The 27,312-nt window shown below is 51.1% G+C and overlaps 2 protein-coding genes across 8 annotated transcripts in view; both read left to right on the plus strand.

The window, feature by feature from the left end:
• The first annotated feature begins 362 nt into the window (after window positions 1-362).
• ACTB (actin beta) lies at window positions 363-5,170 on the plus strand. Its single transcript, XM_037386985.1, has 6 exons — window positions 363-506; window positions 1,868-1,996; window positions 2,318-2,557; window positions 3,082-3,520; window positions 3,885-4,066; window positions 4,419-5,170. The coding sequence occupies exons 2-6, from the start codon at window positions 1,874-1,876 to the stop codon at window positions 4,560-4,562; spliced, it is 1,128 nt and encodes a 375-aa protein (XP_037242882.1). The 5' UTR covers window positions 363-506; window positions 1,868-1,873; the 3' UTR covers window positions 4,563-5,170.
• A 63-nt stretch (window positions 5,171-5,233) lies between these two features.
• FBXL18 (F-box and leucine rich repeat protein 18) overlaps window positions 5,234-27,312 on the plus strand; it is a 46,938-nt gene continuing 24,859 nt past the window's right edge. For 3 of the 7 annotated variants that reach the window (XR_005104125.1, XR_005104126.1, XR_005104127.1), the window contains exons 1-4: window positions 6,183-10,742; window positions 11,925-12,125; window positions 13,018-14,558; window positions 17,326-17,544. Coding sequence is in view for 4 of the 7 variants with exons in the window: in XM_037386980.1 (XP_037242877.1) it covers window positions 10,299-10,742; window positions 11,925-12,125; window positions 13,018-14,558; window positions 17,326-17,544 (2,405 nt within the window). In the remaining 3 variants the exon portion in view is untranslated. The other 4 variants (XM_037386981.1, XM_037386982.1, XM_037386980.1 and 1 more) reach the window with 4 other exon arrangements.

The raw sequence follows: 27,312 nt of genomic DNA on the forward strand, positions 1-27,312 counted from the left end.
GGCTGTGCGCCCCCGGGAGCGGGTTGCATGGGAGGAGGGGGACACACCGCCGCGACCCCCACCCCCCCGGGGGTGCCGCGTACGGGGCGAACAGGCCCGTTCGCCGCAAAGCAAGGTGAACCTGGGGGTGAGGGGGGGGGCTGCAGCCGCAACACGCCCGCTCCGCTTTGCTGGCCTTTGCTTCACTTCGCCCCCCTCCCCCCCCTCCCCCAGTATTTTTTTCTCTTTGCAGGGCGGGGGGCGCTGCCGGGCGGGGCGGGGCGGTGCAGCGCGTGCCGGGCGGGGCGGGGCGGCACGAGGCGGGGAGGTGCGGCGGGGGCCAATCAGAACCGCGCGCTCCGAAAGTTTCCTTTTATGGCGAGGCGGCGGCGGCGGCGGCCCGATAAAAGGCGGGGCGGGCGGCGGGCGGGAGCCGCTGCGAGCTCTGCCTGCTTCCCGCGCGCGCGCGCCCCGCTCCCGCCGCCTCGCGCCGCCCGCCCCGGCTCTGACCGCGCAACTCCCCGAAGGTGAGCGGGACCGGGGGGGGGAGGGGAGCGCCTCTTCGCGCTCCGTCGTTCAGTCCGTCTTGTTACTAATATGAGTTGTGTTAAGCTTGTTTAGAAGATGGCGTGCCCGCTGCCGGGATGCCCTTTGTTTGCTGGCGGGGGGGTGTGTGCGCGGGCCGCCGCGCCGTTGCAGTGTATTAAGGGATGTAGAAAGAGACGGTGCTTTAATAATGGTTTGGGGGTGCTGCTTGTGTGTGCGGGGGTCGCCACCCTGCTGCCCGTGAGGTTAATCCGCCTCCTAAGAGGATTGTGGCGGCCATGAGCGGGGCCGGGGAGAGCGGGCGGCTCGGCTATTGTGTCTCGAGGGGAGGAGCGGCGGAAATGGGGCGCGGGGCTTTGTCTGCTCCGCGGCTGCTGGTGGGGGGCTTGGGGGGTCCGCGGCGCGGCTGGGCCTGGGGGCGTTGTCCCCCACTGGGGAGGGGCGCGGTCCCCCCGCCTGGGCACATGTGAGAAGCCCCGCTGGCTTTTTTTTCTTGCAGGGGGAAAGGGGGGCGGCACCCCCTCCCGAGGGGCGAGGTTGTTGCATCGGAACAAAAGCTGTATGCGGAGGGACGGGGGGGGGGGCGGGAGGGGACGAGCCCTCGGGTGCCCGGGCAGCGGCCGTGCCCTGGTGCAGGCAGCGACTACACTTCCCAGGCTGCCCCGTGCGGGGCTGGCACATGTGCCGGCAGCTGCCGCCGGCCCCCCGCCTTGCCGGCGATTACACCAGGCGCTGTCGGCGGCGCTGAGCTCGCCTTCTCGCGGCGGGCGGCAATTGCATAAGACCCTGGCTTTAATCTCCCCCGCGCCGCGCTGCCGCTTTCCGGTGGGGCAGAGCCCCGCCGGTCACCTTTGGCTAGCGGGCTGGGCGAGGTGGCACCCGCTGAGCTGAGGGTTTCCCGGGGGGGGGGGGGCGGGGCGAGCGGCGGCCGCCGAGCGCCGTGCGGGACCCGCAGGGGCGTCGCGCAGGCGGCCGAGGCGTGGAGCGGCGCGGGCTGGCACACGGCGGGGCGCTGGGGCGGGGCCGCCCCGCCCCGGGGCGTGGCTGCCGCGTCCCCCCGAAGCCGGCGGCGGGCGAGGCCGGCGAGGCGCGGCGCGCTCCAGCCATTGCCTTTTATGGTAATAACGCGAGCGGGCGCCGGGACGCGCTTTGTCCCCCGGCGGTGCGGCGCCGCCATCCGGCCGGCCTCGCACCCTCTAGCGGGCGGCGGGCGAAGCGGTGCGGCGGCGGCAGGAAGGAAATGGGTGGGGAAGGGCCGCGGCGGCATCGCCTCCCCTTCCCCTCCTCGCCGAGGCTGGTGCCGGGCCGGTGATGCTCACGGCGCTCTCCTCTCCCTCCGCAGCCAGCCATGGATGACGATATTGCTGCGCTCGTTGTTGACAATGGTTCCGGTATGTGCAAGGCCGGTTTTGCCGGGGACGATGCTCCCCGTGCTGTCTTCCCATCCATCGTGGGTCGCCCCAGACATCAGGTAGGTGGCCGGGGGTGTCTGTTCTCACACAGGGGAGAGGAGTTTTTGGTGGAAGCGGTTCCCATAGAGACACTGAGCTTTGAGAAGCCCCTTGATTTGGGTTTATAACAAAGAGGCTTCTGCGCTGCAGCATGGCTGGTGGGGGCAATACAGCCTCCTGCAGAGCTTTTGGTGGAGCAGCTGGCTGAAGCCTGCCCTGATGGAGTGGGGACAGCGGAGGGGTGGCAGCTGGGGACCTAGCTTTGGGAAGAGCAGGTTATCTGTCCGGTGGGGCTTGCCCCCTTCAGCATCTGTACTTACCATTTATTCTTTGTCATGCAGGGTGTGATGGTTGGTATGGGCCAGAAAGATAGCTATGTTGGTGATGAAGCCCAGAGCAAAAGAGGTATCCTGACCCTGAAGTACCCCATTGAACATGGTATTGTCACCAACTGGGATGACATGGAGAAGATCTGGCACCACACTTTCTACAATGAGCTGAGAGTAGCCCCTGAGGAGCACCCTGTGCTGCTCACAGAGGCTCCCCTGAACCCCAAAGCCAACAGAGAAAAGATGACACAGGTGTGTAAAGCTCTGGAGCTTGGAGCTACCGCAGATGTTGCTGCAGGCCAGCTCTCCTCTTCCATGTTGTCCTCTCTCCTTCACCACTGTTCTCCATTTTTTGCCATCTTTACAGGGTTTTCCTTTCCTGACCTGAGTCTGCTCTTTGCTGGACCTTGACAGGTTTTGTTTGCTCTTCTAAGCTGGCTTTCTCTGAGACTGAACTAGCAACTTTTAACTGCTGTTTCTGACTAGACACACTAATCCCATTTACCAGCCTTGAGTGACTGTACTGTAGTTTACTTGGCATTTGTGTTTTTCCTTGCTGTGACATGTTGGATGGGTCTGTGGTGGTGGTGTCCCTGCTTGGGCTCTGACCTGGCAAGTGTGGGTGGATGCCAGGCAAAGATAAGCATGGACTTCGAGGGGGAGAGAAATCTCTTACCCAGGGGCAAAAGTAAAACCACTTGCATGGACCTGTTGTAGACCTGTAGTGAGAACCTTGCTTTTTGCTGTGGACTCAACCCCTTCTTTTCTCTCCCTAGATCATGTTTGAGACCTTCAACACCCCAGCCATGTATGTAGCCATCCAGGCTGTGTTGTCCCTGTATGCCTCTGGTCGTACCACTGGTATTGTGATGGACTCTGGTGATGGTGTTACCCACACTGTGCCCATCTATGAAGGTTATGCCCTCCCCCATGCCATTCTCCGTCTGGATCTGGCTGGCCGTGACCTGACGGACTACCTCATGAAGATCCTGACAGAGAGAGGCTACAGCTTCACCACCACAGCCGAGAGAGAAATTGTGCGTGACATCAAGGAGAAGCTGTGCTATGTTGCCCTGGATTTTGAGCAGGAGATGGCCACAGCTGCCTCTAGCTCTTCTCTGGAGAAGAGCTATGAACTCCCCGATGGCCAGGTCATCACCATTGGCAATGAGAGGTTCAGGTGCCCCGAGGCCCTCTTCCAGCCGTCTTTTCTGGGTAAGTCCAGCTCTTCCAGGATACCACGTGTTCTTAAATGTTCTTTCTGTAAAGGGTGACCTGGAGACCAGGGTAACTCAATTACCACATTACTGCTGGTCCCTAGCGATGCCTGTGCTGTCATGCTAATTAGCCTCACTTTTTGCACAGTCTAAAGCTTGTTTGTTGGGTTTTTTTTGGGGGGGGGGGGCGGGGAGAGCCTTGGGGTTGGTAGAACAGGAGGTTGAGCCTGTTGGAGCTGTGGCTTTTGTATAGTGCCTTACCACAAAGCAGCTGCTGGTCTCTTGGTTTGCCCATAGCAGCTCCTCAGACTTCTTGGCTGTGTCTTAACCCTTGCTGACTGGAGACTGCTGCTTCTTCACAGGTATGGAGTCCTGTGGTATCCATGAAACTACCTTCAACTCCATCATGAAGTGCGATGTGGATATCCGTAAGGACCTGTATGCCAACACAGTGCTGTCTGGTGGTACCACAATGTACCCTGGCATTGCTGACAGGATGCAGAAGGAGATCACAGCCCTGGCACCCAGCACGATGAAAATCAAGGTAGGATGGAGTTGGGGAAGCTCTCGGCACCCCTCTTAGTGCTGACACGCAGGGTGGGTGGAGGGGCAGTGCAGTAAGTTTAAACTGCTCGAGAAGATAGAAACCGTATTTCTGTGTCTGGGGTAGCCTTAATGGCCTTGGTCTGGACAAGATGGCATGTGCCCAGCCACATGCGTAATGGGATTAGTGTAAATACTGGCCGCAGGGGAAGGGGAGGGGGTGTATGTCTTAAGCCTGTTTGGACTTCACTGTATCTTGGCCAAGGCTTAGATGAGGGAATGAGGCAGGGGCCATGTGTGGGCAGTGAGTGTAGTATGCCACTGTGCATCTGACAAATTCCTCTTCCTTGCAGATCATTGCCCCACCTGAGCGCAAGTACTCTGTCTGGATCGGAGGCTCCATCCTGGCCTCCCTGTCCACCTTCCAGCAGATGTGGATCAGCAAGCAGGAATATGATGAATCCGGACCCTCCATTGTCCACCGCAAATGCTTCTAAACCGGACTGTTACCAACACCCACACCCTTGTGATGAAATGAAACCCATAAATGCGCATAAAACAAGAAGAGATTGGCATGGCTTTATTTGTTTTTTTTTTGGCGCTTGACTCAGGATTAAAAAACTGGAATGGTGAAGGTGTCAGCAGCAGTCTTAAAATGAAACATGTTGGAGCGAACGCCCCCAAAGTTCTACAATGCATCTGAGGACTTTGATTGTACATTTGTTTCTTTTTTTAATAGTCATTCCAAATATTGTTATAATGCATTGTTACAGGAAGTTACTCGCCTCTGTGAAGGCAGCAGCCCAGCTCGGAGGGAGCCGATGCCAGTTACTGGTGTTAGGTTATAATTGCTTGTCTGTAAATTATGTAACCCAACAAGTGTCTTTTTGTATCTTTCCGCCTTAAAAACAAAACACACTTGGTCCTCTTTCTCTTCGATTTGTCAAGCAAGCAGGCTGTGTTCCCCAGTGATAGATGTGAATGAAGGCTTTACAGTCCCCCGCAGGGTCTAGGAGAAGTGGTGCCAGTACGTGCGGGAGGGAGGGGCTACCTGTACACTGACTTAAGACCAGTTCAAATAAAAGTGCACACCATAGAGGCTTGACTGGTGTTGATTGTTCGTTTTGTTTCTTTCGTGCCACTTCTTGACAGTTACTGTGTGCTCTGATCTAGCCTTGCCAGGCTGTGCGGGCTGGGTGCTGGTGCTGCAGGCTGGCTGGTGTGCAAGCCAGGTGGCTTGTGGTGATACAGCTGGGAAGAGCTGTGCCTGCCAAATCTTACAGGTCTCCAGGGCTGGAGCTCTCCAGATACTGCCAGTGTGTGCAATGGGGAGCTGCTGGAGGAGCTGGGATCTGTGGCAATCCAGCATCTTCTGAAAGCTTTGTGGAGACTCCTTAGCAGTGCAGTATGGCTAGCTTTGGCTTGATAAGATAGTGGTGGTGGTGTCATAAACAACATGCCAGAGCAGCTGGCGTCTCCCTTAGCCAAGGCTGCAGCCCTCTGTGACCCACGGGGCAGTGCCCCTGCTTTGCCCCGCACCAGCTGCCTGAGCTTGTCTGTCCTGCTGGTGCTCGGGCTGGGAGACTTGAGTGCTCTGGCAGGCTGCTTGCAGGGTGGAGCAGCTTCTCAGGTGAAAGCGAGAGAGTCTCCTGTGAAGTGGAAAAAATTCCCTTCAGAGAGCAGGGCCGCTGGGCAGGGGTGCGGCTGGGAAAAGGGTGTGGGGAGGGAGGAAGCTGTTCCAGGGCGAGTGACAGCTCACAGCTCCAGGAGTTGCTGTGGGCAGGGCCGATACCTGCCTGTAGCCCAGCCTCTGCCAGAAAGGAGGTTTGCGTGGCTTCTTGGCTCTGTCCCCATCCTCTGGGGCTTCTGAACCTCCAGTGAAACTTCAGCTTGGTTTGATGGATCAAGTTCTCCCATTTTATGAAAAGGAGCAGCCACTACGGGGACCCTCACAAAGCTGTGCTGGGAGCTGGGACCCTCCTGGGCACAGCAAAGCCTGCGAGCCGCTGGAGCTGCTGCTGTGGAAGGAAGATGGAGAGGACCGAGGCTGCCAGGTCAGGGATCAGGGAGAGCAAAGCCAGGTGACACTGTGCATTGACAACTCGGGCAGACCAGACCTTGCAGCCTTGCTCACAGGCGTGCTGGCTTCCCAACCCTGCGCTGTCTTTGAAGAGCTAATGGCTGCGATTGTGTCACACTCACAGCAGATGAAAGGCAGGGAATAGGCTCCATTGGCCCTTTAATCCTCTGCCTGGCCTGATCGTGCTCTGGCAGCATGCTGAGTTGAGGGTGGACCTGCTGGTTTCCACCCTTCATCTCCCCAGCCTCCCTCCTCGCTGCCCCGGGTGCAGTAAGAGCCTGGCAGGGCTGTAGGTGCAGACACTGAGCTGGGCAGACGAGTTACTGGAAGCACCAGTTCGCAACAGCGGAGGTGAAACAGGTTGGAGCAAGGCTCAAACTGCGCTTACAACCTGAGGTCTCGGGGAAATGGGGTGAAGAGGCGGCAGTGGCAGCTCCTGGAGGGAGCTGGTGGGAGCAGGGCAGGAAAAAGACGAGGAGGCAAGAAGAGATGATGGCAATAGGGAAATGGGGCGCCTTTCTTCAGCCGTCCCTGAAATGATTACTGTGGAAAAATGTGTTGAGGCACAAAGGACAGAAGAGGTGGTGGTGAGGGAGAAACCACAGCAGCGGAACGCCAGGGGCCGAGAGCAGCTCAGGTGGGCAGGGGTGCAGACACAGGGAGAGGGTGAGCAATGGGCTGGTGCAGACCTGTTGGGTGCAGGGATGCTGGTCTGATTTTTGTGCTCCCGAGCACAGCAGGTAAGACTTTCTGTTAGTTAATACTTTGCAGGGTGGGGTTTTTTCTCCTCTATTCCTATTTCACTTGCAGATCCAGGCAAGGAGCCCCCCCAATAAAATGAGGCCGAGCCTTTCACAGCCCTTCCCGATGCCTCTCCAGTGTGAGGCCGGCACAGTGCGCACAGCTATTCTGCAGGCTGCTCCAGCCAGGCTCAGTTTATTCCTCCTCTGGGCCATTACATGCTGGAGAAAAGAATGTGGTGCCGGGCAGGGAAGCCTGTGAGCATTACTCACTGCTCCCAACTACAGCGAGCAGGGGGGAGCCCGGGGTGGTTTCCTCTCAGGAACGCCAGGAAGAGGGGGGATTTTTTTTTAACTGCAGTTTCTCCGTCATCACGTTTCGAAAGGCTCAGTTCACCCCTTACTGTTTCAGAGGTGGGGAAATGCCAAGGGGCTTGCCACAGGAAGGGTGGTAGAGGATTCGGTTTAGCTGTGTCCTGGCTCTTGAAGCCACCAGCCATGGACTAGACCTAAAGGAGCTGTGTAGGGAATAATCAGTCCCCTGGCTATCTCCTCCTCCTCCTCTCCAGAACACAAATAGCCAGGGATTGTGGGGAGACCAGGAGGTTTAAAACAGCCACCCATGGGCTGGGCTGAGCGCGTCCCGCTGTCTGGTGCAGCGCTGGTGACATACCAGGGTTTCTCAGGCTGCGGAGACGGCGGGACTCAACTGCAGATCCTTGCAAGCCACCCAGCCCTTTCTCACCTCCCTTTAGCTGCCCGGGAGGGAGCTAGCTCGGCTCAAGGGAGCTGAGCAAACACATTTTACGCCCTTTCTTCCCCCAGAGCTCCCAACTTTCGCTCCTGCTGGAGACAGTCACTGGCACTTCACCTGCAATTAGCTGGTGACCTGGAAAGTCACCTCGCTGAGCTGCTTATGGAATCAAGCCACTACCAGGAATTAGTGATGTCCTTGGCAAAGGAGACAGTGGCAGCTCTCAAGATTTAGCCCTGAAGGGCCTCATTGTCTCTTAGCTGTGTTGGGGAGCGTTGACCAGAAATGGTCGCTGGCTGGGGGGGTCCCATTCTCTTGTTAGCGAGTGTGTGCTGCTTCAGGAAAGGTGCCAGCTGGCTGCATGCAAAAGTCCCAGGAAATCCCAAAGTGTTCAAACAAAACTGGCCACCTCACAGAAGTCCTGTCTGAGGATGCAAAGCGTCTGCTTCAGAAAACAGGCTTTCTGAGGTATCAGTTCAGGGATGGGACTGTGGGTATCGGCTGTGCTTGGGGCAGGGAGAGTCCTGGTTTTTGAAGCTGGTCTTTGTAGAAGGATTGCTGACCTGGAGCTTGCCCTGACTTGTATTACACCCATCTGTAATCTACTTTAGCAGGCCTTATGGTACTAAACTGTATCAAGTATTGAAAATCACTTACAGCAGTGGAGCTAGCAATTCACCCAAGCATACCAAGCTCACTGGCCACCGTAGTCTAGCTGGGCTTTAGTCATGCTGACAAAAAGATGAGATGTCCAGACTGTATCAGTCTTAAGAAGAATCAGAGGAAAGAAATGACCCAAGACTTTCCAAAGGGAAAAATGTAAAATCCTCAGGTCACTCTGGTATTGAATAGTTAAGATATTTTGTTTTATACAGCGTGAAATACCTTGATACTAGCAGTAATTTGTTTGGTTGCCCTCGTGGACTGGGACAGCATGGTATGTACCTGCCTTCTTGGGCTAAGAAACTGTTTATTAGTCATAAGAAGAACGAAGTCTGCCCTGAGATGGCCCAGCCCTGAACTGAGCCCATCTTCACAGAAGGCTCCCAAGTGCCCACACAGAGAAAAGTGTGCCTGAAGGCAAAGGCAGCAGGGAGGGTTTCTCCTCTCACCGGCTGGCCACCGACCAGCAACCACCAAGAGAAATGCCAGAGTTCAGTGTAGCTGTTCTGTTTCCTTCCTCCTTTACGTCCCGCCGCTGCCTACTGTTCAACCTTCATGTCTTATCTACACCACCACATTGCTCATTTATTTGGTGGATCGTGAGTCCAAGTGCAACTCCTCTTATGAACTGCTCTGAGCCTTGTTTCTCCTCAGGAGGTTCTTACACCTACCTGTCTCTGTTCCCAGTTCTTATTTGGGGTTGTCAGCTGCTGTCTGGTCCATGTATGCTGCAGGGCTGGAGGGAACCTGTGGCTCGTCTTAATGCAGGCTGTTCCAGCTGACCTGGCTCTCTGGGCAGGGCTTTTACTCTGCTTATGGGCCTGGCTGATGATTTTATTTACCATTTGCATTGGAAATGCAGGTCTCCTCCACCCTGGTCTCTGCTTTCCCTGATGACTGCAAATATGGTACGGTGGTATTTTCCCCAAGACGTCAAACAAGTCAGTCTTGACTGAAGTGCCTCCGGATTTGTCATTACCTTCTATTTAAGTGAAACACATAACAAAGCAGGTACAGATTCTCTTACTGAGGTTCTCCCTCATCTAAGGGCTAAAAGGGGTTTTCCTCTTCAACACCAGAGCCTTCTCACAGGCCTAGGAGCAAAACAGGTAATCAAGACTTGAGGCACTTGCTATTTCTAAGTGAACCCCCTAGTCTACTCCTGATCTAAGTCATAGCCTTAAATGGCAACAATCAAGCAGGAAGAAAGCTGCAACCTATTCATTTTCCTTTGTGGGTCATCTTTAAAACACATTTTCTGTGAACAAAATTCCTGAAGCATACACGTAACTGGAAATTCCAGCGCTCTAGTCCTGTCTGTACTTGAGATTTGGGATGAGGAGCTAATAGTAACAGTGCTGAGCCAGCTGCTCCCCTTGGACTTTGCCGTGTGCAATGGCTGCGCTCACAGCAGCCCTGGATGACTTCTGCATGGCCCTCTGTGCATCAGTGAAGGGAAGGATCGTGTCTCACACCCACAGCCAAAGTTACAATATTTAGCCCAGTTTGATGAACTTCGCATACATGACCAGCGAACCTGAAGCTGACAGGTTTGTATTTAGGGTTTTCCTGGGAGGAAAGGGGTGGTACCTGCAGCCCCCTTGTTAGCACCAACCCGTTCAGTGCTCACGGGTGTCCCATCTTCCACACCCTGGCTGCTTCCAACCCACAGCCTGAACGGGAGAGGACTGTTCTCCCAAATGCTCTGCCATCTCTCCAGAAAACCAGGGCGCTCACCCCGGGGGCTGCACAACAGCCTGGCTGGGGCTTCCCACCAAACTGGTGGGGCTTCTTCTGCCCCCCGCTCGCCTGCTGAGTCACTGCTGTGCCCAGCAGCTCCTCACAGGGTGGATTTACGTTTTCAGAGCCGACTCAGGGCTTCGCGGGGTGTGGGCCCAGCGTGAGTCAGCTATCGGGGTGGCAAAGGGCCCGCGGCTGCGGGCTGCCGAGGGCTGAGGAGGCCAAGCGGCCGCTCGCCGGGCTCCTGCTGTGCCCGATGCCTCAGCAGTGGCGGCCCTGGGGCAGAGGCGAGGGAGCCACGGTGCTTCCCGCTGAACAATCCGGATTTCACCGCCGCAGAGAGCTGCCGCCCCCACGACGAAGGCGCCCTCAGCGAGAGCTGAACTGTGAGGGGACGGCACCGAGGCGGGCGCCCCAACCCGGACCTGCCACTCCCATCATGGCGCCGCCGCTCTCAAGATGGCGCCCACCGGCGGCAGGCGCCTCCTCCCGCCGCGGCACGCTCAAGATGGCGGCGCGGGGCGGCCGAGGGGGCGGCGGGGGAGTGGCGAGCCGCGGAAGCCGGGTCATGGCAGCGCCGGAAGAACCGTGCGGCGGCCGGGCCGGCGGGGAGCCAGGCCGGGACGCGGCCGGTTTGAGCGGTGCCCGCGGGAGGCGGTGGCGGGACCGCGCGGCCGCCGCCATGTTCCGCTGTGGGGAGGTGAGCCGGGGCGGGGGAGGGCCCCTCTCGCCCTCCGCTTCCCCCTCCGCCCCGGCCCCTCGGGGAGCCGTTACCCGGGGCTGTAGCGGGGCTCGTCCGCCGCCGCCGCCTCCCTGGGCTGGGGGGAGCCGGGCTCCTCTCAGGGATGGAGACGAAGCGAGCAGGGCGGGAGCCGGCCTCGGCGGCGGTGAGGGGGCTCAGATGGCGGTGGTGGGGCGGGTGGGGCCGGCGGCCCCTCTCCCCGCGGGGCTTGGCCCGGGCTGCCCGACGGCGTGGGGAGGCCCCGGGGAGCCGGTTCCTGAGGCGGGGCTGGCGGGGCCGGCCATGGCGGGGGGCAAAATCGCCCACTTCTGGCGGGGTTTCGCAGGGGCTGTGAGGTGGCACCAGCTGCCCCCCTGGAGGGGCATGCCGTGGCATTAATACCAGACTAGGTTTTAGTAAGGACGGTGCTGCAGCCCTGGCCGCCCCCCAAACCGCCATCAATGCGGGGGGGTGGGCTAGGGGCCGTGCCCCCTCCTCGCACAAGGCACCCTGTCAGGCTCCCGGCGGGGTTGGGGTGCGGTTGCTGGGGGTCCCTTGTCACCCCAGGGTCGAAGGAAGGAGCGTGGGCTGGGGGAGCAAAGGGGCTCCCGTGTCCCCGTTGGAGCCTGGCTGTCAGAGCGCCGTGTCGTACGGTTGGGGTGTAAGCACGTGTCAGAAGAGCTGTGGGTGTTCCGGTGCTGGGCCGCAGTTTTGTTTGTGTGTCTGTGTATATATATATACACAGATATATATGGTTACATAACCCTTAAGGTTTTTGAAATGGATGGCACTTAGCAGTAGGATGTAGAAAGAGACTGCTGTGTTATATTTAGAAAAGAATCAGGGACGGTCACTTAACTGCAAAGTAAGTGGCAAAAGGGTAAGGAATGTCAATGTTTTTTTCTCTTCATTCTGAAGTAACCAACACCAAAAGGTACTGTGGCTTTGTGCGAAGTTTTGCGCTGCCTCCGTATTAGTGTCTAAGGGAAGGCTCTTGGTTTCATGGTGCAGATGGAAGTACTTAAAGATTCAAGTGTTTCTGTTTTGTCTCACTTTATAAATCTTTGAGACTCGGGGTATCTGTTTTCTCACAAGCGTTGCTGAAGTTTCTGACCTAGTAGCTTTTCTCTTTTTTCTTTTTTCTTTCCCCACCCCCCCCAGGAGATCATAAGTGGGGAGAGTGAGGAAGAAAGTAATGGCGTCAACTTGATGGAGTTCTCAGATGAGATCCTTTTGCACATCCTCAGCTACGTCCCTTGCACAGACCTTGTCCTGAACGTCAGGAGAACCTGCAGGAAGCTAGCAATGCTTTGCCTTGACAAGAGTCTAACACATACAGTTTTACTTCAAAAAGACTATAAGGTGGGAAGAGTAGCTTGCTTCTTCTGTTAGCTATGAAGACAAATCTGACTTGTGACAAAATGCCAAGAAGTAGAACTTTCCAATGTGTCTGCATAAATGAACTGCTCTTGAACTCTGAAATCAAATAAACAATAAACTGTTTTATAAAAGCATTTGTTTTCCAGAATGCTTTGTTAGAACAGCTCTGTGGTCCCTTAGTTATATAAAATACCGTCAGTGAAAACTATCTTCTCTGTGTTTCTGGAAGCTAAAGTGAAAGTAAACATGACTTTCCCTTTGTAGCTGTGGTTGTGTAAAGTTACCATTTCCTCAAAATATATTTTCCACGTTGTTGTGCAAAAATACGTTGTGCATATTGCTGCCAGGCATGCATTCAGCTCAGCCTGAAATTGTATGTGTTAAAACAAAAATAAAGCTTGGAAATGAAGGGTGATACATTTTATGAGGACTGTATCACCAAGTGCAGGCAAGGGGTAACCTTTTTTACTCATTTCCAAAAGAGGAAACTGGATGGAGAATGGAAACATTCTTCTTTCAATTTGAGTTTCTGTAGATAGCTAGCTCTGCTGAAATAGCTTTGCTGTTAGAAAATGGAGATGGTCTTCCATTCCACTGTCAGTTGCTGAACAGATTTGGCCTCGCAGTCAGTAATGCAGAACTGCACAGGCTAAGAAGCTGAAGGAAGTATAATCTTAAAAAGAGTCCAAAGCATGGCAGACTAAGCCAGCTACCAGCAGTATAATAATTCTTAGACTGCGCTAGCATCCCGAAACCTTTGGTGAGCCATGTAATCTAAGTGCTAATCACTCTTATCCCCATTTTCAGATGGGAAACTGAATCAGTACACACTATTGCCGTATATCTCATTGAATGTGGTTTTGTTTGAGTACAGGTAAACAAAGACAAAGTGAAGCAGCTGATGAGGGATATCGGAAAAGAGATTTACCAGCTGAACATGGCTGGGTGCTATTGGCTGCCCAGCTCCACTATTGATCACGTAACGCGATGCAAGAACCTGGTAAAACTGAATTTGTCTGGGTGCCACATCACCTCTCTCCGTCTCTCAAAGATGCTGTCCACGCTCCAGCACCTGCGCTCCCTGGCAATAGATGTAAATCCGGGTTTCGATGCCAGTCAGCTAAGCAGTGAGTGTAAAGCCACTCTTAGCCGTGTCTTGGAATTGAAGCAAACCCTTTACACGCCGTCATATGGTGTCGTTCCGTGCTGCACTAGCCTTGAGAAACTGCTGCTTTATTTTGAGATCCTTGATCGCTCACGAGAAGGCTTTATGCTCTCTGGGCAGCTAATGGTAGGTGAGAGCAATGTACCCCATTACCAGAACCTCCGTGTCTTCTATGCCAGGCTGGCTCCTGGCTATGTTAATCAGGAGGTGGTGAGGCTGTACTTGGCAGTGTTAAGTGATCGGACACCTGAGAACCTTCATGCCTTCCTTATTTCTGCCCCTGGTAGCTTTGCGGAGACGGGAGCCACTAAAAACCTCCTAGACTCTATGGCTCGAAATGTACGTCTGGATGCTTTACAATTGCCCAAAGCCTGGATTAATGGCTCTGGGCTCCTGCAACACTTGAAGTTCAACAACCCTTTCTACTTCAGCTTTAGCCGATGCACCTTATCTGGTGGTCACCTGATCCAGAGAGTTATTAATGGTGGGAAGGATCTTAAAAGCTTGACCAGCTTGAATCTCAGTGGCTGCATTCACTGTTTGGCTCCGGAATCCTTGTTTCGAAAAGCAGAAGATGACATTGACAGTAGCATTCTGGAAAGCCTGGTCATGTCTTGCTGCAACCTGAGACACCTCAACCTCTCTGCAGCTCACCATCACAGCTCGGAAAGCATAGGGAATCACTTGTGCCAGCTTCTGTCCAGGCTAAAGCACCTGCTCTCGTTAGCGCTACCGGTTTGCTCCATCACAGATGTTGCTGCAAATGTGGAAAAGCCTCCCACGGCATCTAATTTGGTGCCCCAAACATTTGGAAGGAAAGTTCGGATTGGGATACAGACGTATCCAAGGAACTTAGCGGATCAGGCAAATCAGAAGCTGGAGTCTTCTGTATTCTGGGCTTTGATGGGAAGCCTCCGCTTTTTGGAAACCTTGGAAATAATTGGTTCCAGTTTCTCCTCTGCCATGCCACGCAATGAGCCAGCAATTCGGAACTCGTTGCCTCCTTGTGTCCGGGCACAAAGTGTGGGGGATTCAGAGGTGGCTGCCATAAGCCAATTGACTTACTTGCATAGCCTCACCTTAGCACAACTGCCAAATATTCTTACCGGCTCTGGGCTTATTAACATTGGATTGCAGTGCCAGCATTTGCGGACTCTTTCATTGGCCAACCTGGGCATGATGGGGAAAGTGGTCTATATGTCTGCTCTCATGGACATGCTGAAACACTGCAAGTGTTTGAGAGATCTCAGGTGAGGGGCTGCCGTTGAACATCTGCATTTTGTTTGTGGATCTCCAGAAATGTGCTGCGTGGTTTGTTGTAGCTGGTGTTAAAACTGCGAGTGTTCGTCTTCTGGTCAAAAGCAGCTGTAATGGCTTGAACACTGGGTGTTTTCCTTGCTGGCTTGTGGAGAGCGGGAAGGCATTACATGCTCTCCCTGAGGGCTCAGGATATGCCCTTTAAGCAGTGTTTTAAAAGCAAAAGCTCTCTGTGCTGCAGCTGCCTTCCTTTTAGATAAGGAAGAGTGGATGCTGCATATTTGGGAGCTAATGACCTGCCAGGGCTAGGTTAAATACTATGTGCTTTTGCTGACTTTTTGGCTTTGTGTGCATGTACATCTCTTAAACTTCCAGGAAGGAAGAGACTCCTACAACGTCTAGATAATGTAGAGTGTTCCTTAGGTTTGCCAATGAGATACTTTTCTGCCTTCAGTTTGTATTAAAATCTTGCCTTTTAATTTTTTTTAAATTTTTAGTACGTTGAAAGCATTCCGGATTTAGAGTTTGTCCTGTTGGTGTTCCTCTCCTGGTAGGATTTAAAGATCCTACCAAGGATCTGGTCCTAAAGGGTGCGCAAAAGAGATTCACAGTAACCAAAATGTGCTTAATAAAGCAAAGGGCATGAACTATGATGGTTTCCTTGCAGCCGTCTATAAAAACACAAATGTTATTACTTGAGAAATATGGGTTTTTTTCTTCTTTTGTCCCTAAATTGGCTTCTCTTGATTCTGTTAGATCAGTCCCATTGTCATTTTCTGTTCACAAATGGGTCTAAAATGCCTAACAGTAATAAGGTCACTCCTGTGATCACAAAGATCAGCAGTGGCACTAGAATTATTGCTCATCAGCTGAGACTGGTGTTTGTGTGCATGTTCCTGATCCTTTGCAATAGTGAAAGGAGCCAGGGTGGCTAAAACACCTCAGGAGGGTTTTTGTTGTTCACCGCTTCCCATTTATAACAGGCAGGGAGCATGTTGGTCTCTTAGTCAAGGGACGGCGGCAGTTGGAAATGCAGTTGCTTAATGGCTTGGGTCACATGAATGTATCTTTAACCTTCAGGAGACTAAGCAGTCATGGAGGAACGAAGATCTGGGGACGGGGGTTTGGGTGCACAGTGTTGCTTCATTCAGTCTAGGTCCTGTAGTTTCCAGAGGCTTTGAAATGGAGGCCAGGAGCGATAAAGATGGGAGGCAGCGCAGAGCCTTGAATGAATGACAAACAAGGGTGCCTCCTTGTAACAGCCCGGCATTTCAATATAAGCCGCTGTTGTTCTTTCCTGTGTAAAGTCTAAGGTTTTATATAGGTTTAAGAGGATTTTAATGTTTAGCACTTCCTCCTGATAATGTAGTTTCCTTTTCATTTGACTAATTCTCTGCTGCTTCTACCCTTTTATTCTCTTCCCCATTTTCCAAGCTGAGAAACGAGTTTGCGGTGATATTCCAAAGCAACGTTGCCATCTAGCGAGTGAAAGGCAGTATTGCAAGTAGGGCTGTCGCGTCGCGGAGATTAACCTAGAAACCTGCTCTGAGGTTGCAGGAAATCTGTGCTTCTTGTCCTAAGTTTACGATGGACCAATAATGCAGTTCAAAAATTTAAGAGGCTGCCCGTTTCCTTAATATTAATTTTAATCTATTACCCAGAGTGCCCATGGGCTGTTAGGATATCTTCAGGCTATGCTACCGGACCAGCAGTTGCAGGGTGAGACTCTAAAACAGAATTTATCAATTAACAGGATTAAGTGGCTGAGATAGTCCTGCATACTACAAAAGCCTATGCAGAGATTATCCAGATCAGGCTGGGACAGACAGCTTGTTACCACCTAATGGATTAACCTTCTCAGAGCTCTTGGCCTTGCTGACCCAATGACTGGGATTCCCAAGTGCTCTGAGGCCCTGTAGTAAATCTACACTGAGCAGACGTACTCTCCTGGAGGCACTGTCCCTGAGCCAGTTCTGCTTCCTACAGATTGGTTTCTGTGAGGGAGTCATCCAGTTATGCAGCTAGGTAAAACATAGACCCCTTGTTGGTCAGGTGTGGCTTCACCATGTCATTTTGTCGTCCTGCTCTGGGCTGTGACGCAAGATTGTGGATAGCCATGATAGAGGATCCTGTCTCTCTTCTCCAGGCCAAGTGTTTAAGACAAAGCCTGGATTGATGATGGTTATTCTTCTGGTGTGAGAGCAGTAGCTTTGATCCTTTGCCATCCTCTGACCGGGGCAGGATGGTTGTGGTCACTCAGTTGGCTCAGAGGCCCAAGTTCTGCATCACCATGCATGTGTTGTGGATTTTTCATGCCCATTTCTCTCGAGGCAGTAAACTGAAGATGACCGGTTTGATCAGTGTTTGGTGCACTGGAGCAGTAAGTCCTTAAATCCACATCGAGTGCTTGGTGGATGCCAGGCAGCAAAAGCTGGAAAACTTGCAAAACCAGGGTTGCTCCCTGCGGGTGCTGGAATTCTGCAGTTTAGGGCCTTTCTGCCTATTTGTCTCCTTGTCTTTTAGCACACGCTGTCCAAGAGCCGCTAGCAAGCAAGGGGTACGAGCTTGCAATGTTGGGTTTGATATGCCATACCGCTGCCATAAGCAGGTAGAAGGTTATCACCTGTGTAAGTGAAACAGGTGGTAGGGGACACTGGTTGCTCCAGTTGCCAGCCCCCCATGAATGTGCTGTCCCCCCTCTTGTCTGAAGACGGCCCAAGTATGAATTGCCCATTGACTTGGTTTTGTTTATTCTTGCAGGCTGGAACAGCCGTACTTCTGTGCGGGCGCCCAGTTCTTCCAGGCACTGAGTCATTGCTCCTCTCTCCAGCGGCTTTGCATCGTCTCCCGGAGTGGGACTCTGCAGTCTGACGCAGTGATGTCATTCATGGCCAACTGCCTTGAGGTCATCATGTGCCACATGTTTATGGGAGAATCTCTTACCGTTTGCAAAAATCTCCAGCAATCTATTGTCCGGAGGTGAGTGCGGAAAGGGGTTGATGTGGGATTTCTGGAGCTGTTGAAGATTTATCTCCGTTTCCTGGCTTGCCAAAGTTTATATGGCTTGGAGCACTTGTTCCAAGAAGCTAATAGGTACTGTGTAACCACTTGGCACATGAACTAGCCTCTTATTTTAATAAGAGTGAATCAGTGAAATATTTGAAGGTATTATATGAATTTTTTATTCCATTCCCACCCATGTTCTCTGCAGTTCCGTTGGCTGAGTTGAAGTTCTGGATGTAAAGCTTCATCATAAATCAAATTACGCTTTTTCTGTAAACAAAACATCTGCCGACATTTTAAGTACTGAGAGATTTGACCTTGAAGCTTTCCTCCTTTCCCACAAGTGACTAAGATAATTCTCTGTCCTCTAATCACTTGTAAATGTCACTTACTGATAATCCCCTGGCAGCACAATTCAAAGCCTTTAAAGGATTGCTGTGAAGGGTTTTTCTTCGGGGTGTGTGTGGGGGGGAGAATTGGTACAAACTGCTTTGCACGTTTGGCAGTTCTTAAATGCATTTTGCTTGGCCCCTTGCAGTGTTCTGAGGCTCACGTGGTGGCAAACGTTTGTGTGTGAGCCATGAACTGCATTTGAAAAGAGAGCTTTTAATTAGGCTTGGCATTTTGAAATCTTCTAATAGTGGCAGTCATCTTACAAAATATTTCCCATGCAACAGACTTTCCATTATTATTTTTTTTTCTATAAGGCTTTTTCTCCGCCTTCAGTCTGTTTTCTTTGTCACCTACTGTTGCTTTGCCCTGTTAAGCTCTAATAAAAATTTCAAATCACACGGCATTATTACTGCATCCTAAAGGGTGCTCCTCCCCCCCAGCCTTTCTTCTGCTTCAAACTGACTTATTACACTTGGCTTGTTTCCGCGGACCAGATCCAGAAGAGCCTATGACTATATTAGCTACCTACCAAACGGCACACGAGATTGTTTGTTACTGCCTCCAAAATGCTCCGCGCCCTTCAGGGATAGTGATTGCTGGAAACATCTGAGTAAATTCCTTGTGGTGTGACAAGGATTCTTGGAGTTTGTTTTTCACAGAGCTTCATATCTCTAAAAACATTTCTTGGTTGCTATCAGTTGTGTTTTGGGGATCCTTAGAAAGAACCAAAAATCGACAGTTCCTGTTTTTTATTTTGCTCTCCCCTCTGGATGTAATTGGAGCACTGGCCAAAATTTTAATGTCCACTTGCTGAGCAGAAATACATTGCTCTGCTGTCTTTTCACCCTCTTTCTCTCTGTCGTGGATGGATTCTCACTATGTTCTGCACCTCTTAATAATTTAAACCCTGGGAACTTTCCAAAGAGCAGCTGATGCCTCGTGGAAATGTTAAAAACCATTTTTATATTTAGCAACAGTTCTGGCTGTCATACTATTTTTTTCTTCTTTTGTATTTTATTAATAGAGACATTTGTATGAAAACAGGATTTTTTTGAAGTTTTTTTTTTTCTTTTCTTTTCTTTTTTTTTCCTGAAGAGAGCATCTGCTCCTGCTGCAGATTCTACACCTGAAGTCATAATCCTCTGTGACATTGTAATTGGTGGCTCTGGAAACGATTTTGATGTCACGTAAGATTATGACTTCAGGAGGAGTATAAGCAGTGGGAGCAGATGCTCTCCTAAGCAACAAAGATCCCGTTCTCATGCAACTGTCTCTAATAATAAAATGGAAGGAACAGAATACAGAAAATGATGTGTAAGCAAAGCCTGGAGTCTTCCACGAGTCATCAGTGTGTTTAACCACGTGACTTTTCCAGTGATCCCATTCTTATCCTGGCACAATTGTGCCATCAGATGGGGTCAGGAACTGACTTTCTCTTGACTGCATTTTATTTACTACTCCAAGGGCAAAGAGATGTGCAGTAAAATCGTGTGTGAGTTAGTTCATTGCCTAAACCTGTGGATAAGGCTCTTGATTCACACAACATGGCTTCCTTTAAAAACGTGCCGCTAGTCTGTCCCTTTAATCCAAGCTTTAACCTGGGAGGGCCCATTGGGCAGCAAGTTTAAAGTCATGTATCCTTGTGCCAGAATGAAATAGGGTGATTTATCCTTTGTTATTTTTTTGGGGTGTGTGTGTGTGTTTGCCTGCAGATGCTGCGTGTGCGGGGACAACATGGAGAGCGGGTGAGGAGGAGGAGGCGAGAGGAGGGAATGCAAAGCTATGAGCCTTCCTTTCTTTGCTTCCTTCCTTGAGCTAGGGGAATTGACCCATATTCCGTGGGTCCTGTGAAGGGTTAGAGTTCCTGTTTTAGGGCTGTGGGGATGGTCTTGTTTAGGCTGAGAGCAGCCAAGTGATTGCCGTTTATGAACAGGGAGATGGGGCCAAAGTCATCCCCATTCACCCAGTGCCTCAAAGAAGAGAAGAGAAATGTGAGTGGGAGCTGGAAAGGCCTAGGGGTGGGCACACACCAGAAGTTTGCTGCAGGTGGTAGAGCTGGGAGGGCCTGAGAATGCAATCTAGCGCAGTGCAATCCTTTTTCAGACGTGGATGCACAGGAGGGTTCAGATCACAGAAGAGGCTGGGGCCAATTTGGGGAGAACAGACTGGTTTCAGCTGCGGTGTTGTATTGGAAGATGGTGTCTATACAGGGTGCGGTGGTGGGAGCCTGGGTATTAAATCTCCTGCACCGCATGATGGTTTAAAGCCTGGACTGATTCTCAAACTCTCCCCTTTGACTGTAAAATACGGTTAGTATTATGTATTTCTGTTCTGCTTGTCTGAAAAGAGAGTTGTTCTCATGTCTGTTAGTCTTGTGACAGCTCTAAACCAGGCCCTGTGGCGTCCAGCTTTCTTGTGGGCAGTTTTCTGGTTGAAGTTTGTTGCTATTTGGGACAAATTAGTTTACGTATTTAAGTCATTAAAAACCTCTGATTCAGTTCTGCCTCTTTTGCAATGAAACATAGTAAGCAGAACAGCACTCATCTGGAGCCCTCATCAGCAAACAAGAGGCTTGCAAGGGCAAGGTCTCCTCTGAGCTTTAGAGAAGACTGTTTCCCTCTGGGCAGATAAATCATTGCAGTGTTTTTCTTTATTCTTTTTTCTACAGTGTGAATGGGAGGGGTAATCTCCTTTATGGTTCAGGGAGATACTCTGTGCACATAAGAAAGGCCTAGTGGTTAGAGGGGGAGATGTGCCTTGAGTGGTCCATATCCACTCCCCCCAGCTTCCTCAGATTTCACATGTGACAGTGGCCTTGTCTCAGTTTCTCTGTAAAATTACGTATTTTTTTCCCCTATCACATGGTGCTCAGCTGCTGCCTCACTTCAGATAGCAGCAGATCTAATGAATACAATGTTTTCCCTTTTATGCTTGGACCCTAACTTTGCCGAAGTGCTTAGCTCCAAGCCCATGTTGTCTTTGTTTAAATAACTCTTCTGTTGAAACCACTTCACTGGTAATTCTAGAAACACGAAAACACCACAGTTGGAGGACCCACAGTTTTAGGTTCAAGCGTGACATCAGACCTGTTGCTGTGCAAAGGGGCTTCTTGGCAGAAAAGGGAGATTTGTTTTTCCCGTTTAGGCAGAGTTGCTGTGCTGAGATTCTTCCTAAGTGCTCCGAATCCCGGTCCGAGGGGACGGGGATTGATTGTTTCGAGCAGCTTCCCCCGAGGGTTTCTGCACTGTTATTTCGTGAAATGGCCACTAGATGGAGCTGTGGCCTACGGAAGGTGTCGCACCGCTCACCGCGTTGCATGCTAAGTGAGTATTTATACGCCTGTATTTCTCTGCCCCGCAAGATTTCAGAAATCTTGCGGGCAAGGAATCTGGATGACTTCTGGATTGCGCAGCTACATGGCATGGTTAATGGGCACTTCACAAGTGTGCAGGAGAAGTTGCTTTCCTGGTAGGGCTTACCAGCAGAAAACGGGCAGGAAGAGGGGTTGGGAAATGCTTTGGCAAATATCGTCTTGGCCTCAAGGACAAATTTAATTTTCCAGTGTGTTCATTTAGAATTTTGTTGGTTTTAGCTTAAGTGTTTAGATAACTGCTATTGTAATGATTTCAGGGACTCTACAGCACCAGACGATACAAGCCTGTGAAAAGTCCTTGAAAAAACACCTTGGAAAAGATCAAGAAAGCAACAATAAAAAAACCCCAAACACCAAAGCAAAACAAAAAAAAATCTGAGCACGTGGCGTCATTAGGGATTCTTCATATGTAGGGGGAAAGTGTCAAGGCACGGAAGTGAGTTGTGATTTATAGAAACGCAATCCAAGTTAAGCCATGGTAGAGCGTGTGGTCAGGAAGCGAAAGATCGTGGTGCAGCTGAAGTGTGTTTTGGGGAGGTGGGTGGATAGCTGGGCTCATCTGCTCACATTGTGGTTTCCTGGGGTCTGATAGCTGTTGGGAGAAGGTGCAGGGGGCTGGGGCTGGCTGGAGTCCTGGTGCAGCATCCCGCAAGAGCTGTTGGGTCAGAATGGGGAGCTGACAGTTCCAGCTCAAGCTCTGTGCCCCTGTTCCCCGAGCCGTGCAGGGCTACCTGTCTCCAGCAAACGGCTTTGCTCAGCGAGTGTGCAACTTGTCACTGGTGAGGCTGCACCTTGAATACTGTGTTCAGGTTTGGGCCCCTCACTGCAAGAAAGACACTGAGGTGCTGAGAGCGTGTCCAGGGATGAGCAACGAAGCTGGTGAAGGGTCTGGAGCACAAGGCTTAGGAGGAGCAGCTGAAGGAACTGGGGGTGTTCAGCCTGGAGAAAAGGAGGCTCAGGGGAGACCTTATTGCTCTCTACAACTACTTGAAAGGAGGTTGTAGTGAGGTAGGGGTCAATCTCTTCTCCCAAGTAACAAGTGATAGGACAAGTGGAAACAGCCTCAAGTTGTGCCAGGGGAGGTTTAGATTGGATATTAGGGGAAATGTCTTCACCAAAAGGGTGGTCGGGCATTGGAAGAGGCTGCCCGGGGAGGTGGTGGAGTCCCCATCCCTGCAGGGATTTCAAATGCATGTAGAGGTTGCACTTGGCAACATGGCGTAGCGGTGGACTTGGCAGTGGTTGGACTTGATCATAAGGGTCCTTTCCAACCTAAATGAATCTGTGATTCTATGACTTAGGTGACTCTGAGGATTAACCAGTGCTGGGAAGTGCAGAGTGTTTTCCTGTTTTAGGACAATCTGCCTGTTCTGGGGATCGCAGACCCAGAGAAACACCAACGTAACCTACCTTCCTTCTGCCTGTGTTGGGTATGAGCGCTGCTTAGCTTGAAGCGGCTGTCACAGTACGACTTCTGCCACTTTCTAGGAATAGCTATTTCAGTCTGAATTAGATCTTACTATTCAAGCTTCTGTAGCATTACTTAATTTTTCCTCTGCTTGTTTTTGTCCTTTCTTAACACGAAACTCTTGGCTGGATCTTACCTTTCCTTAAACTGCTGATTCCAGTGGCCCTGTGTGGCTGTGAGAGTCTTGATGCTTGCTGAAGGGATGAAGCTCCCTCCTGGGATTATGAAGCCCTGCAGAAATAGGGCTTCCAGGTGGGAGCATGGGGGTGAAACTGAGTATTTGGAAAGTGCTGAGTGATCGAGTCCCTCTCCTGGCATTTAACACAGGACTGAACTATCACGAGAGAATTTTTGCTCACCTTGGAGCTAAGCATTCCCCCCTCCCTTGTTGCTATTGCCCTGGATATCCCTGCAGTATTCCTCTTGCCTGGATTCTCATTGTGGGCTTGGCCTCAGAAAAGCCCTTTTGGGTAATCCTTTTTGCTGTTAGATTGGCTGGGAGAGGGCTGTTGGGGCAGTAAGCAAGTGCAAGATCATCTCTGAATTCAGCAGAGTCCTCCAGCGTCCCTCCTGCACTGCCCACCTGACTGCTGCAATTGTATTGACGCTGCAAAAAGCTGGTATTATCACCTAGGGCTTATTTGAGATTTTCTAGCTGGTTTTGCATCCCTTCACCACCTTCTCTTCCTTCTGACCTTGAAAAAGTCCCTCTCAGTACACTGCTGGCTTTCCTGGGTCCCAGAGCCAGCATGGTAGCTGCCAATCCCACTCCGCTAGCCTAAGCTTGTTGTGGGCTCAGGCCCTGCGTCTGATTGCAGAAGACTTAATGTATCGCTAGGCTGGTGTAGTGAATCATTAGCATCCTGTTCCAGCTTTCATTGTCTGTTTCATTTCCTGCTCTTGGAAACCCCTGAATCATTCTGTCACAGACTGAATAACAAACTGCATCCTTGTCAGCTTGCGTTACCCAAGAATTTCTTGGCGGGCTTGGCAAAGGCTGACTTTGCTTGAGGTGTGGCCTGGACACCTTTGCTTCTACCGGGGATGTTGTTTATGGGTGGGTTCAAATGCTTTACAAGCCAGCACGGCTTGTGGGACCATCCTCGGTTTGGCATATTAATGTGTCTTCTTTGGGGTTGTTAACATACCCCCTTCTTAAATGCATTCCTGTGGTTGACCCAAATGGCTTGTTCTGACTGCTAGCTCCTGTGTTTTGAAGGGAATTCAGTCCTGAAGCCATCCTTAGTGGGTAGATTGGTTTGTGCATGAAATAGGTTTCAAGGATTGTCCTCTCTCTCTTGGCTGAGAAATAATATTGGAATAGTACTGTCGTGCTTTCTCTTCATGAGGGTGTAAAAGGCTGAATAGAAGCATTAACTGCAGCTTTAAAGCATTTCCATGGTAAAATAAATCTAATTGAGCAGTTATTGCAGTAGCTTTATAATTTGTGGAAGAGATTAGGAAATAACTTCCAGCTTGCTCTGGCAGAGCACTCCCCTAGGACGTGTCCTGGGTGCTCTGGCATCGCTCTTTGGGTTCTTATTCCCTCCCCTTCTAATTGTCCGGTCACATTTGACTGATGCAGAGTTCAGCCAGAAAAATAATGTAAGAACTTCAGTCTGCGAGCATGTTTGATATAAACCTCAGTTTACAGAAGTAGCACAGTGTCATTCGTGCCTTACGTTTTGCTTCTGTGGTTTCTCTCTGTAATTTGTCTCTTCTCGGGGTGAGTCTGATGTGTATTGCTCCTTGCCCACGACACAATGCGGTGGTAGAGGATGCTGCATGGAAGATAATGGGAGAGTGGCAGTGTTGTGTGTGAATGACTTCCAGAGTCTTAGCTACGTCCCTTTGTCTCAGGGTGGAGGCTGCAGTGGTGGGTCTTAAGGTGGGGGAAATCGCAGACCTTGGGAGAATGCCAGTTTGTCTCTAGACAGGAGGGCGTGGAAGACACCCTTAAAGGAAGACACTTTATGGAGGAAATATCTCATTGTGTGGAGTTAAGAGCAACCTGAGGAATCACAACTTTCCATTTCTGAGGTTTGAAAATGAAGTCTGCTCCGTGCTGGTACTCCAGTAGGGTTGGAAGTGAGAATGGCATTAAGGAACGGGTCTGCTTTAGAGTCAGTATGTGGGGGCTTTGGACCCCTCTTGAGAGGCTTCTGGGAGATGAGTTGGGGGGCAAGGGTCCTCCCTGCTCACAGAGGAAGGGGCCTGGGGGGAATCCTACCCGCAGTTTCTTTGGCATGGCTTGGAAGATGCTCTGGAAAAACTTAATTTTATGCTATTGGTAGTCTCTGTAAGCAAGGAGAGCTTTCGCAGTTCCCTGGTACTGAGTTCAGGGCACAGCCAGTGGAACAAATTTTAAGTGTATGTATGGCTTTCCCTGAAAAGGTGAGAAGAGTGTGTGTGTGTATGTTGGGTCATGCCACTTGTCAGCTGTTCCAGCTTGTCCTGGCTCTTCCTCTGTTCTGCTGTGCCATGCTTCAGGGATGGGAGTTTCCAGCCTGGCTCAGGTATGCTGGCTGAAGCTTTCAAGACGGATGCCACATTTGAACTTTCAGATGTGAGCAAGTCTTCCAGTGAAAACAGACTTACGCTGTGCCTGGCAGAGGATTAACAGGGGTTTTGTGCTTGTAGGTGGAAGAGCTGCGTACAGGGCAAAATGTGAGTTGGTCTGAATTCTCTTCTCTAGGGAAACTTGTGCCTCTCCAGTAGCAGCTCACCAGCCTGTGGGGAAAGTCTTAAATGGAGGGGACAGAAGGTGTGTGACTGCAGCAGACATTGGTTTGCATTTGTGAGAGTCATGCAAATTGGAGTCCACATCTGCTCTGTTCCCCCAAACCAAGCTTCTCCTGGTTTACTTCCTTACTTTCCTTCTCCGGAGCCTCTTTTCCCATAAGCTCATCTCAGTTCGTGGAGTTCAAAAACCTGGTGTTGATCCACTCCTGGTACTGTTTTTCCTCATTTTATCTGGTGTGTGCTCCTTCTGTTGCCAGTGCTTAACTATACCACTTCGTGTGCCCTTATTCCTGCTTGCCAGCTTTTGTGAAGTGGGATGAGCTGAAATGCCTGAATTTGGTGTAGGTCTTAGGTTTCTTGGCAAATCTCAAGGGGGAATACATCCTTCAGTCCCAAATACTGCCTTATCCTTTCCTTACGAGTAGGAGAAGGTAAGTTTGAGCAGCACCTAACGCAGTGGAGCTGTCGTCTTCTGGGGTCTGTGGTGCAGAGTTGCAGGGGGGCATAATCCATCGTTACAGGCTGGCTGGTGACATTCTCCTGTGGCTTTGGGCTGCCCTTTAGCTCTATCAGCAGGTGGAGTCCTGGGGACTCGCCGGCCTCTCTAGAGAAGTATGTCTGAAAACACATGCTGAGAGTGTTTGCCAGGAGATAACTGCATTCCAGGGAGTGACTCTTTTGTCTTGCTAAAATCGAGGAAATCTGATCAAAGTGCAGCCTGGCTTTGGAGTTTTTCTCTTTCTTTTTGACTTTGTCCCTGACCTACATATTGGATCCTGCCACACTGGTTGGAAGTAATTGAGACCGTAGTGTTAGGCTATTTACCAAGCTGTTCACTTGAAAATAACCTTACTGTGTCCAGTCCACACCTGTTCTGGGATAATTCTGGAGGCAAATAACAAAGCGCCATTAACCCTTTCAGCCACCTGCAGCCCGCTCAAGATCAAACTGTAGAGTGAGGTTATACCTTTGCTGATGCCAGGAGGAATTTGTGACAAGGGTTGCGTTTCACTGTTCGTTTCCCAGCTCCGTGAATGACTCCAGTCAGCTGCTGAAGTCAGGCCCGCTATGTGTCCACATCCAAATGAGGACACATTTCAGAGACCTCCTTGTAAAAGTTCCCACTGGGTGGTAGTTGGTTTGGTGTTGAGTCTGCTGGACCAGAGGCAATGCTGGAAAATATATGTGTGTGTGGGGGGGTGGGTATTTTCTTTGTTATCCCAGTGGTTGTTTCTGATTAAAGGATCTGTTTTGAAGGGGCTGCTAGTCAGTTGCCTAGAAAACTTGCTTTCATTTAATTAATCATGATGAGTTTAGTCTGGAGGTTTTGTAGGAGAGAGCAAGTAAGCATATCCTTGGCTTCTTTCCTTGGAAAAAAAGCAGGATTTCATGTCTGAAACTGCAGCTCTTTTGTCTCCTGGGGTCGACATCCTTCTCTGTCCTTCGGGTTTTAATTTTACAAGCCATGCGCTTGCAGAGGTGGATCGAGTTTGAAGTCCATCCAGGTGTGGAATGAGGAAAGAACCGTCAAGAAGATTACAGGAGCTATTCTGCAACTCATTAACTCAATCTCTTCCCCTTCTTGTTATCTCCTCCCCATGCCTGGGGCCTTTCAAACTAGTGCTCTAAGTGCTTCTCACTTAATCTAGCCCACCTGGACAGGTGTATGAAGAAAGGAATTGCCTTCCGGGGAAGGACTAAAGGAGCATAGATTGTAGAGGGAGTCTGCTTTTGGGATCTGCTAATCCCAGTTTAACATTATGACAGC

Source organism: Falco rusticolus, chromosome 4, assembly GCF_015220075.1.
Source record: "Falco rusticolus isolate bFalRus1 chromosome 4, bFalRus1.pri, whole genome shotgun sequence".
Classification (NCBI taxonomy): domain Eukaryota; kingdom Metazoa; phylum Chordata; class Aves; order Falconiformes; family Falconidae; genus Falco; species Falco rusticolus.

Excerpts from the sequence above, each read along its gene's own strand:
- ACTB (XM_037386985.1), top strand. The coding sequence starts at position 1,874 with ATGGATGACGATATTGCTGCGCTCGTTGTTGACAATGGTTCCGGTATG. Across the intron at positions 2,558-3,081 it reads ACAGAGAAAAGATGACACAG|ATCATGTTTGAGACCTTCAA; the intron begins GTGTGTAAAGCT and ends TTCTCTCCCTAG. Across the intron at positions 4,067-4,418 it reads CCAGCACGATGAAAATCAAG|ATCATTGCCCCACCTGAGCG; the intron begins GTAGGATGGAGT and ends TCTTCCTTGCAG.